This window comes from Pimephales promelas, chromosome 9 (assembly GCF_988280905.1).
Source record: "Pimephales promelas chromosome 9, fPimPro1.hap1.1, whole genome shotgun sequence".
NCBI lineage: Eukaryota > Metazoa > Chordata > Actinopteri > Cypriniformes > Leuciscidae > Pimephales > Pimephales promelas.
Genome location: NC_142777.1, coordinates 27817514 through 27830251, shown reverse-complemented (window position 1 = coordinate 27830251; position 12738 = coordinate 27817514). Strand labels below are relative to the sequence as shown.

Below are 12738 nucleotides of genomic sequence, written 5' to 3'. Positions count from 1 at the left end.
GACCACATGTCCATCCATATTGAAATTCCTGATCCAGAGGTAAAGTAAACTTTATGTACTTATCAAATCTCTGAAAGACTTTTTTAAAATACAAAATTTTCTAGAAACAAATGTTTCGGAGAAGCTTGTCATTTTAACCTGTCAATAACATCACAAAAACTGCAACTAATATACAGTACTTAAGTATTTTTTTTAATCGCTGTAAAATCACACCATATTGAGAGCTTTAATTTGAACAGATTTGAAAATGTGTCCAATAAAACAATAATTCCAAACTTTGCACTTATTGTATCTATTTATTTATTTTACAGAGTCATACAACCAGTTTTTGAAGCTCGAGATCAAATCAGACAACCATCACAATCAAAAGACAATCATTCTCAAATGAAACATCCTGGTCAAAAAAAAAAAAAAATAGGTGCAGTAATATAATTTACAAAAAGTTAGACACTGCCAGTAAATGAATTAGCAAATTTAAGTTGCACTACATTTTTTTGTATCTAATAAATTCTAGATATTTTTGTACTCAATAGTATGGTCAGTGGGATTATTGATTTGGTTGAAAACACAAACAGTGTTTGTCTTGAGGTGAACACGGTCCCCATTCCTTTGAACTCTTCTGTTTTTTCCCTCCTTAAAATGCAATGCAGCATAACTCAATTCCACTGCATCATGTTCCTATGAGAGACAGATTTGATAAAAGGAAAATGTTTTTTCATGTTTCAAATGTTTTTTTCATGTTTTTTTTGTTTTTTTGTTTTGTTTTTTTTTTGAAAATGCAGAAAGTTCAATTTCAAAAGCTACTCTCAATGCTGCGCTTTATTTTAAAAAGATAGTCCACCATTTTTTCATTTTAAACTATGTTATTCCCTTAACTATGATGAGTTGATGCATACCTATGTCGTCTCAGTGCGTGCACTCAATCGCTCTGGCGCAAGAGACGCTTTGATAGCACTTAATTAGCCCAGTTAATTCAATATGGGCCAGAGAAGCGACCAAACACCGCCACGTTTTCCCTATTTAAATACAGTTACACAAGTAGTGTAACTCGACCTAGGACGGTGACACAAAATAAAACGTTTTGCTTTATAAGCGTGTAAAGAGGATAACTATATTGTATGGCGGAACACCACTAACTAGTGAATGAGAGACAGCTGAGGAGGGGAAACAAGGATAACAAGGGGGTGTGTGTGATAATGAGGAAATAGCGTAATGTGTGAGTGGGAATGAGAGTAAGAAACAGGATCATGACACTATCCCTTTTGCTAGAAGTTAGTTGTTTTCAGGCAGGAATAAAGCCTTTCTCGCTCACTTTCTTTACAATGAAAAGAAGAATTGAAAAAAATAATCATATCTAGAGAATGGCGAGTGCAAGCACTGTGAGTTGCCCTCCATTAAAGTGCTTCACGCTCGTCTCACATATCGCGAGTCGATCTGGCTGAGGAGCAGGAGATGGGTCCTTCCTTTTCTTTCCTTCTCTTTTCAGATCGGGTTGTCCTTCTGTCTACTGCTGACGCACATCTGTGCACAGAGCCGTTGCAAGGGCTGTGCGAACTGTGAAACCGCACAGGGCCTCGCGCCACTAAGGGGCCTCGCAATCCAGCCGGGTTCCCCCCTCCGAAAAAAAAATTCTGATTGTTCGATTTTTTTTATTTATTTTTTTGATGTGTTAATGGAGGTGTTTTCAGGGCAATCAGATAATTTTACAAAAAAAGATAATGGAAAAAAAGTCGAATGCAAAGTTTGCAAGCAACAGTTTGCATATCGCTGCTCGACTACAAACATGGCATTTCACCGAAAATGGTGAGCTAAAGCCTACATGACTTTAAGCCAGATTTAAGCCCGATTTGCAAATTGTTGAGCTCGCCGACAGGTCAGGGTGTTATCGTGTGCAAACTGTGGGGGATTAGCGGGTGATGAACGCTCGCCAATCTGTTAGTATGAAAGAGCCAATAATGCATCAAAGATGCTCGCAGACGCCTCAGGGCATTTAAAACTATGTATTCGTGTCTCAGCCGCGACGCTTCAGGCTCTCTCTGTATGAGAGTATGTCAGGAAATTACTTTCCATCACTTTCAAAGAGTTCTACTGATGATACTTGTGGCTCTGAGCATGGGTATTTCTTCCAAATGGCTAATCGCCAGACGCAAATAAGGGTAAGGGCACACGCAAATACTTTGTTTCCTTTCTAAAATCCATGCTTATGGTAAGCACAAGCGCTGATTGCTGCGTCCACTTTATAAAAGTTCCTGTCCCTCAGGACGATTTACATTCCTAAAAGCATGGGAGCAGATATTGTCCACAAAAAGGGATTGGAGGCTCCATCCCATGGTAGTCAATCAGATTTGGGAAAGATTTTACGAAGCAGAGGTGGACCTCTTCACTTCACGAAAAACGTCCCCTGACTCCTTCAGCCCTCCCTGGGTCTGGACGGCATGGCCCCATACCCACGAGGTGTCTAAACACATTTCCACTGATCGCCCTGCTCCCAGAAGTCCTGGCTAAGGTCCATCAACAAGGCTCATGGCTATTACTGATATGACCTCGTTGACCGACCACAGTCTGGATCTAGAATAACATTTCTTCTTGGCGGCTCGCTGTGGGTGATGTCGAACAGGAGGTATCTTAGGGACCGGCTAAGAGATGCTGGACTTTCAGTGGATGTAGAGACCATTCTGAGTGCTAGGGCTCCCTCCACTAGAAGATACATGTGTATCGTCCTTAAGTGGTGTGTCTTTGAAAGGTGATGTACTATACATTATGCAGACCCAGTCCACTGCCAGATTGTTTTAGTGCTGGAATTTCTGCAGGAAAAGCTGTCAGCAGGCACATGTCCTGCTACTCTCTGAGTACCTGTGGCCGCCGTCTCAGCTTGCCATGCTCTGATTGACAGGGTTTTAGTGGGGAAACACCCTCTGATCGCCCATTTCAACCCCATTTGAACCACTAAAGTCAGCGCCGGTCAAGCTTCTGACTCTACATATGTTTTTCCTTATGACTATCTCGTCACTAGAGAGGGGATTTTCAGGCTCTGTCTTTTTCACCATCTTGCTTAGACTTTGCCCCTGGGCTATTTTGCAATCTCACCCAACTTCCAAAAGTTCAATTTTCGACCCCACATTTGGTCGTTCTTGAAGCCTTCTGTCCTCTGCCATTCACTACGCTGGAGGAGGAGACACTTCACTTACTGAGTCCAATTCGTGCAAAATAGTCAGAGTAGCTGTTAATTTGTTCTGGGGGCTGCCACAAAGGAAAATATGTCGCATTGGGTGAGGGATGCTATTTCTCTAGCCTATAAGGTGTGTGGTCAAGCTTTGCCTCTAGGCATTAGGGCTCATTCTACCAGGGGGGTTGCATCCAGCAAGAGGCGCCCCCTTGCAGCAAGTATGTGAGGCGGCAGGCTGGTCCTCTATGCACACATTTATTAGATTCTATAGTTTGGATGTTCACATACTATGGGCTCTCAAGTCCTTGAATAGACATCCCAGGCTCATGTCTGAGGCCGTTCTCGTGTTTGTGCGCACACACAACACAACCTTGAGGGGTCTAGACACTTCCAGTGTGGCAGCATTGGTATTCTTGTTCCCCATAGCGCTTAAAATCATGCACAGCATTGAGAGTAACTTTTGAAAGGGAACATCTCGGGTTACTTGACTGAAACCATGTTCCATGAAAAAGCAGGGACGAGCTGCTGTGCTTCATTGCCGCACTGAGATCGTGTTCAGGACATTCTTTAACCCTCCTATTATCCTTGGGGTCAATTTGACCCCATTCAATGTTTAACGTCTGTAAAAACATAATTTTATTTTTATTTTTTGCTTCAAATTTAATGACTTGTCCTAATTTAATGGGGACAACTCTGAAAACATAAAATTTACCTGCTAATATTTTTTCAAAGTCCTGTACAAATTTTGTAGCATCGGTGTTCCTTGGGGTCAATTTGACCCCAGGCTCTTTTAGTTGTATAATAAAACAGAAGAAATATTGAAATTTCACACACATTTGTTTTGGTTGTTATATTGAGGTCATTATAACATGTTATAATTTGAATTTATAATGTTCATTGTAATTTTACATATTCAATATCATTTTCAAAAAACGTCCCTCTGTTTTAGGGCCCTAACCAAACATAACCATATCTGTAGTATTGCGAGAACTACTAGTAGTTCACATGACATGTGACATAATTCTCAAGATAACTAATAATTCTTCCCTGTGTATTTGGGAGGGGAAAACATCATTTTTGTGAGAACTTGGATGTTTCCCGTGCCATGGGGGAGGAGAAAAAATAATTTTTGTGAGATTGACCCCAAACATAACTCGTGTTACTATCCTTGATAAAATAAATAGTTTTTCTTTCCAAATTTTATAGATTACAAAAATCTATACTTAGAAATATTATAAAACAAAATAAAACACCAGATGTATTTATACTTTTCCAATTTTAGGTAAAATCAGTAAGATTTTATGTTGATTTGTAAATTTGTCCATAGTCGTACAATGGGTATTCTGGATGTGTAAGGGGTTAGGTGGGGTTAGGTGGGGTTAGGTGGGGTGGGGAGGGGGGTGGTGGGTGGATGTCAACTTAAAACGTTACTTAAGTAGTCAACAAAGACATAAACTAACTAAGACAAAACTTTGTAAAAAAAATACACATATTGTGGAGGTTTAAATTACTGGGGTCAAATTGACCCCAGAGGGTAAAAAGTGTTATCAGATTTGAGGGTAACAGGAGGGTTAAACAAAATTACCTGATGAGCGTACCTGTCACACGTTTATTTATAGACCTTATATGCACCAGAGAAACGTGGGCACCGTCATCTTTAGAATATTGTCTTTGAACTTTCGTTTTTGGCGGTCGTCTTGCGGAGATTTCTATATTTCTATGGCATCGCTGTCGAGGAGTAATTAGCTGGTGAAGTGGATTTACTTATTGTAGAGTTAACAAAAGTTATCATGAGCATTGTAATATGTATCATAAGCATTGTAAAGCAGATGTCTTAACAAATGTCGACCAGGATTTTTTTTTTTACGAGCAGTTCATTCATACCTATGCAGGATCACTGTGAAAAAAGTCAAAAGACAACAAGTGTAACGCTGAAAAGGGGCTTATGACTAAAGGTCGCCTCTGATGTGCACATTCGAAAGACATCAGCCTCAGAACTTATTTAAGCCAAATTCTTTAGTGTGTTCGCCACACACGTTCACAACAGTCAAACAAGGACGTTTTTCCCTTTAATCGATTTCTTTTGATTATTTTAATTTCTTCTATGTAAAGCACTTTGAATTGCCATTGTGTATGAAATGTGCTATATAAATAAACTTGCCTTGCCTTGCCTTTAACACTTAAAATCAAGTGCAGCAAATCATTCCCGCTATTTCAGGTACCAGGGTTACAGTCAAGTAACCCGAGATATTTTCTGTGAGGGGTTTAGAGATAGGGTTAGTGTAAAGGAATAGAATCTAAAGTCCCCATAAAACATGAAAACCCAATGTACTGTTTGTAATGTAATGTACAATTTGTCCAAAATTTTATTAAATTAGAAAATTAAAATTCAATAATTGCATAAAACAGTATCGGTAACACTTTACAATAAGGTTCCATTTGTTAACATTAGTTAACTATTAGTAAACATGAACTATATAAATACTTTAATTAATTAATTAATTAATACTTTTAATTAATGTTAGTTAATATTAACCTCAACATTTACTAATACTTTATTCAAATCAAAAGTTGTATCTGTTAACATTATTTAATAGACCTGAGCTAACAATAACAAGAAACAGTTGTCCTTTTATTAACTAACATTAACAAATAAAAAAATAATACTGTAAGAAATCTATTGCTAATTTTTAATGTCAGTTATTGCTAATTTTTAATGTCAGTTATTGCTTATTTTTCAATGTCAGTTAAAAAATAAGCATCAACTAACATTAATTAATGGAAACGTATTGTAAAATGCTACCATATTATCATATTAAATACATGAAACAATTAATTAAAATTCATTTATCATGCACACCTGACTGGTGGGGTGTTCTTTTTCAGTGTCTTCTAGCCCTTTTTCTGGTTAAAAGACGAAAAAACATATGTTATAATGGAAGTCTGTGGTATTAAAAAAAAACAACAAAAAAAAAAAACTTTGCACCATGTGGTAATTAAGATTTGAATAGGTCAGACTTACCTACAATTGTGTTTTACCAGCCATTATACAAATCATTTTAGGAGACAAATGAAATCAAAACACTCACCTTTGTTGCAGTAATATTTTTCCTTTTTATGACTTAAAATAGCTTGTGCAGTAATCACAACCACACAGGCACCCAGTAATACACCCAAGATTATCACCATAGGATCAATTGGCTTTACTGTAGAACAGTAAGACAAAATGCATTGTGTAGTATGTGATGTACATTTATCATTTCAAGACTTGCATGAATATACTATTACATGCATTTAAATATAACATTTGCTTTGTGGTATAAACAGACATTCCCCATATTCTGTGAATTGCCATAAAGAGATCGTCAAAGAGCACGTGCAAAAAATGATATTCTTTAAAAAGAGCAACTCCAACATTTATTATGAAACTAAATATTATAATGTTCCATACAAAATATTAAAATGCCTGAAAAGAAAATAATTAGGCACTTACCCATATTTAATTTTGTCCCATTTCCAAACAGAATTTTTCCACAAGTGACTACAGCACAGTAATAAGCGCCAGTGTCCATTGGGCTCACTATGTTCTTGGACAGACTGAATGTGCAGTTCCGAGCAGAATCAGTCTCACAATGATTACTCTGATTCTGAGTGTAGAGGATTTCTGATTTTCCGAATTCAGATCTGAACCAGAACATTCTGATATCTGCGGTGTTGTATTCAGACAGCACAGAGCACATCAGGGTTACCGTGTCTCCAGAGTGGACAGTCTCTGATTCGGGATGCTGAAGAACAGACACGTGGGGTTTATATTGGTTGTTTTGTGACCCTAAATAGACATGGAGACAATTTATGCAGGGGATTATATCTGAAATATACAAAGTCACAAGTCAAATCAAAATGTCTTATTTTCTGATGATTTTAGAATATAAAATAATTTAGAGTATAATATTGCACATAATCATATGTAACAAATAATCTCTCAAATAGACTCTCTGTTCATAGTGTCCAAATGTATTTGTTTACTGTGGATTTTTTTCCCTTAAAATAATGGTTGTAAGAAATACAATTTAATTTGATTCTTTAATAAATTTACTTGAGGATGAAACACATACCTTTTAAAGCTAAATATGTGCCTTCAGCAAAAATAGTTTCATATTTTCTCCAGCCACAGTAATACATTGCTTCATCAGATGAAGTGACATTTGAAATCGTTAAATGACATTTGCTTGAGTCTGTCTCAATGCTAAAACGTGAGGATTCAAAAGGGTTGAAAAAATTTGGGGTTTTGACTAATTTCTGCACCATTGCAACTGCTTGTGGTTGTTGTCCAGATTTTTGCTTGTACCAAGTAATTGGATCACTGTGATCTTCCAGAAAAAAGCAATGCAGAGTAACATCATCCCCAATAGAGACCAACATTACTGGATCAGGTTGAGAAACAACCTCTGAGAGTGTTGAGTCTATAGGGAGAAAAAGAGTCAATAAAATATTGTTAATTCCTCTGTATGAAAAGGATTTATATTAGTCTCATACTTCAGAAAACTAAGTCCAAAATACTTAAACCATGGAATTAATTTATGAGATGCTTATTGCTTAACATTATTATTTTTTTTTCAATAGGCAAATAAATACAATAGGCAACAACAACAGAATAGTTGAAAGTAATAAATTCTTAGAATAAAATCATTGCGGAGGACAAAAATTATTATGTAGAAAAGATCTATCCAGGGAAAAAATAGTATTTAAATAAGTATCTGAAAATTTGAGGTGACTTAACATAAATAAAATCTCTGACAATCAGGTAATGTACTTACACATCTCACTTAGAAGCATGACAGAAATCCAAATATTCATCATCTTCACCACAGTCTTTGGCTTGTCTTGATATACTGCAAGATTATACTGTACACCTCTGTCTTTCTTTTCGTGACAGCACAGACTTCCTGTAACCTTTTCTTGAAAACATGTTCACAGACCACAACAATTGAACAGCCCCATATAATGGTAAAAAATTGGATAACTGCTAAATTAAGACAATCTACAAACTACAAATTAAAACAATGGGATGGTCAACTAAATCACTTTGATTTTGTGAGAATTGCAAGTGTTTATTACAACAACAAAAAAATGAAATGGTTAATTTATTTAAGATGCTCTTGTTTCAGGGTAATTATACATTTAAGCACTACTGTAAGTAATGTTAAAACATTTTACGGTTTACTATACTGCCCTACAAAGCAAAAAGGCAGTAACTGCAGTTTTGGTAAAGCATTAATTATTACAATTTTCATGACATTCAAGACATCCTTTGTTATGTGACAAAACATCTTATCTTAAATGCGTGTCGTTTTAGAGAAAAATGGTAGTCGTTTGTAAAGTAACTGCAAAAAGCCCTAGCAAAAGTCATTTTTCTCAGTTCTGCACTCTGCGTAGTGACTGCCTTTTTGCTTTGTAGGGCAGTATAGGGTTTGGGATTGTTGCATGTAATTATGCATAATTTATAGTAACTAGTGCAATGCCCATGACAAAATCATTTTTTGTGTTTTTAGTATTGTTGGTTTGGCATGTTTGAGTTGCTTAATAGCCTAGGCTACTATTATTACACAGGCGCCTAAGCTCTGAGAAAACGATAACGTTAAGCGCACCCGAATAAAACATGATATTCTGAATTAAACAGTCTAGATTTACCAACCCGATCTCACGACCAAATCGTACGAATTCGACGAATGATTAAAAAGTGGCTAATTCGTAACAATTCATACGACCTCACTCGTTCGAATTAATACGATTTTGCTAAATCGTACATATTTTACGAATTGGCCAATTCGTATGAATTCGTACGAATGACCTACCCCTGACCCCGCCCCTAAACCTAACCATCACGTGGGTTTAGACAAATCGTACAAATTAGTACGAGTGAGGTCGTACGAATTAGTACGAATTAGACACTTTTTAATCATGCGTCGAATTCGTACGAATTGGTCGTGAGATAGTGTTGGATTTACAGGTTCAGTTAAATCGCTACTTTTTTTTTTTTTTTTTTTTTTACAAAAAGAATCTGTACTTTTTCAAAATGAATCACTACTTTTTTCAAAAAGAATAATGTAACAAAATAATTAATAACGTAAAAATTTTAAAACACTAATAAAAAGAATCACTACTTTTTTCAAAAAGAATAATGTAACAAAATAATTAATAATGTAAAAACTGTAACATTGTAATAAAAAGAATCTGTACTTTTTTCAAAAACAATAATGTAACAAAATAATGAATGTAAAAAAATGTATAACACTGTAATAAATGTATAACTGCATTGTAATAAACGTATAGGCCTAATGCTGTAAAAAAGTATAAATACATTGTAAAAAAAAAATAACTTAATTACATTGTAAAAATGTATAACAAATAAAATTATATTGTAATATAATAACACTGTAATAAATGTATAACTGCATTGTAATACACATATAAATACATTGTAATAAATGTCTAAAAACACTCATTTATAATAAAAAAAAATTACAGTCATTTTTTCAAAAGAAACGCTGTATACTTTTTCCTAAAAAAATCGCTACTTTTTCCAAAAAGAGTTGTTACTTTTTTCAAAAAGAATAATGTAACCAAATAATAATGTAACAAATGTATAATCACAATAGTGTAACATGTATAATAACACTTAAATAATTGTATATTGTTACATTATTATTATAATACATTTCAAATACATTCCAATTCGAAATATATTCCTGTAAGCTAGATCAACATTTGAATACTGATCGAATTCTAACATTTCATCATGTTGTCGAGCTATATAACATTTGTTTTATGTACATTTGCTCACCTGTCTTATAAAGTACGTGCAAGAGTGGTGTCTCATCAAGATAATAAATGAAGTTATACATTTATTACAGTGTTATAATAAATGTGATTTTTTTTTTGGTATTTTATTACAAAAATCTTACATAATAAACGCTGGAAAAGTGACTCCTATGTGATTTTGTGAGAAAGGGTTAAAATTCAGTCTTGACTTAGGCTCCGCCTCCACCACTGTGCATGGCTGAAACACTAATTTTGGTTTCTAGTGTTTCAAAGTCTGCTATTTGTTAGCCTGATCTCAGTTTCTCAGACAGGCCATTAGTATTTGTCATTTTCAAGAGAGAAATAAAAACAACATTATATAAATGAAGAGTTCAGATGCAAAAGCCTCTAAGTGTCATTTGAAATTTTCTTCTAGAATGATCATTTTTATCAAGCTTGTATATTTTAGTTAATTACTTTTACTTAAATGGGGATGAAGATTACCTATGAATTGTCATTTAAGTGAAATCACTGAACTTAAACATACAAGCTTGATAAAAATTATCATTCTAGAAGAAAATTTCAAATGGCATTTAGAGGCTTTTGCATCTGAACTCTTCAAATATATGATAATATATTATAAACATAACACTAGCAGTGTTGGTAAAAAGTCTGTCATATATTATGAATGTCATTAGTTCTGACCCCAAAACACACTAAAAGAGAGCAAAACATGATTTTGTGTTTCTTGGGACCATCAAATGTAAATTTCTGTTAAAGATACGAAATGCATGCATGTTTTAAAATATCAACTTGTGTTCGGGGTGCGCTGTTGAAGTGGCCTTGCATGTGTGAATTTTTGTTTTTATGTGCATGGCCTTCAGAAGGAATCTGTGCAGGAGTGCATCTGTGCTTATAAGTGTGTGTGTGTGTGTGTGTGTGTGTGCGCGTGTGTGTGTGTGTGTGTGTGTGTGCGGTTTTGCAGATCATGAGACCTGTTAAAGCGATTTCATTGTACCGCTCCTGTCCTCCTGTCACCCATACCTTCGCTTAAGTTTCCCATGACCACTCATCTCTACCGACTAACACCATCCTCAGTGGGTTTCTCAGTAAACAACTCACTTGCCACAACAACTTTTAAAGTTTCCACAGGATGTACAGCTATATTTTTGTCACAGTTAAATTTAGTAGTGCTCAAATACATGCTGTAATTTAAGGCAAAAGTAATCTCTTAGAAGCACTTTTTATAGTTTTTAATTAGAGTATTATTAGACTGTATGGGGTAAGTTTAGGGTTAGTAATTAAAAAGTTAATGACTATAGTCATTAGTAGAATATCTGTTGGGGGACCATCAAAATAAAGAGTTAGTAGATATTAGGCAGACAGTCTACTAATACTCTAATGAGAGTTAGTTGACATGCACTGTAGGTGCAACGTTACTTAAAGTATGTGTTGAAAATAAGAAAAAAAAATACATTTTTACCATTATTATTTGTCATTCGCATGTTGTTGACAATCCGGAAGGCAGCTTGTGAGACCTTACCTTTCATTAATGATGCCTAGGTTTCCAAACCATGCCAGAGACAAGAACTGCTACTCAATAATGCAAAACAAAGGTTAAACTATACTGCACCATCATACCAGGACTAGTTGTCACACATGGAACATGTTTGTCACATAATTGAATATCTTTTCTGTAACTTTTTTTTTCTAGCATTCCAAAATCCATGCATTTTGTGAATTATGAAACTCATTATAGTTACATAGTAACACAAACCCACCACAATAGTGTCCATTTAGACCAAAATAAACAATAATGTTTTTTTATATATTTTAACCCATTCAATTTAAACATTTTAGGGGTATTTTTCCTACGTAGAGTTGGGGTAAGTTTTCACTTTTTCATTTTATTTTAAAAGAAATAAATGAATACAACTTACAATTGTGTCATTTTGCAGTCATCATGGCACACTGTAAAAAAAATATTGTGATTTCAACAGTAAAAACCTGATAATTTGTTTACAGAAGTTTCCTTGCTATATACGCTAAATAACTGTGATATATGGTACATTTAATAAATCACCGTTAAATTTTCAGTTTTTGGAAGTGAAAAAGAACAAGTCATTGTATAATTTACAGTGAAGAAATTCCCCGCGTGACACGACATTTAATATTTTGTTTTTTGTAAGTAACTGTTTATTCATAATTTTCTTAGTGTTTTTCAAATCAGTTATGTGCATTAGGGTTTAATGTTACATTTAATGTTGTTAAATTAATGCTAAATTAATAAATTTCAACATGTTACCATGATGGTGTTTAATGTTTGTGTGAATGGCACTGTGCAGTGTCTATAAATTTGAAAAAGCTTTATTGTGGAAGAACTGCTTATGATAAGCATATTGATCATTCGACTCTCATTACTGCTGTGATTATTGGCTGTTGGTGTATATGGAACAAAACAAATATTATTAATTCAAAAGGTCAGTAAGTTAACACTACATCACATAATAAAATACAGTTTGTTGCTGTAAAATTACTTTAAACATCTGTAAAACCTAAAATGCCTAAAATAAGATATTTTATACCTAAAAAAATAAGATATTTTAAAGAATATTGGTTAACAGACAGATTGTAGCCATTTACTTGCATAGTATTTTTCTTTTCCTATTGTGGAAATCAATTGCTACAGTCGACAATCCAGTCTGGAAATCTCTAGCGCCATCTTTTGGTGCAATGTCTTTTATCTGTCCTGACAAAACCAATTTTTATTT

General features: G+C 34.6%; 1 protein-coding gene across 1 annotated transcript; it reads right to left on the bottom strand.

Moving 5' to 3' along the window:
- Nucleotides 1–286: 286 nt before the first annotated feature.
- On the bottom strand, nucleotides 287–8084 carry nitr13 (novel immune-type receptor 13). Its single transcript, XM_039648517.2, has 6 exons — nucleotides 7984–8084; nucleotides 7282–7629; nucleotides 6660–6995; nucleotides 6256–6372; nucleotides 6027–6070; nucleotides 287–678 (listed from the first exon to the last, which is right to left on the bottom strand). The coding sequence occupies exons 1-6, from the start codon at nucleotides 8024–8026 to the stop codon at nucleotides 511–513; spliced, it is 1056 nt and encodes a 351-aa protein (XP_039504451.2). The 5' UTR covers nucleotides 8027–8084; the 3' UTR covers nucleotides 287–510.
- Between the last annotated feature and the right edge of the window lie 4654 nt (nucleotides 8085–12738).

Bases quoted from the DNA above. Each gene is read 5' to 3' on its own strand.
- nitr13 (XM_039648517.2), bottom strand. From the start codon at position 8,026: ATGATGAATATTTGGATTTCTGTCATGCTTCTAAGTGAGATGT. The intron at 6,996-7,281 runs GTATGTGTTTCA...ATGTCTATTTAG, and splicing joins CACATATTTAGCTTTAAAAG to GGTCACAAAACAACCAATAT. The intron at 6,071-6,255 runs GTGAGTGTTTTG...TCTTTTAACCAG, and splicing joins AAAATATTACTGCAACAAAG to AAAAAGGGCTAGAAGACACT.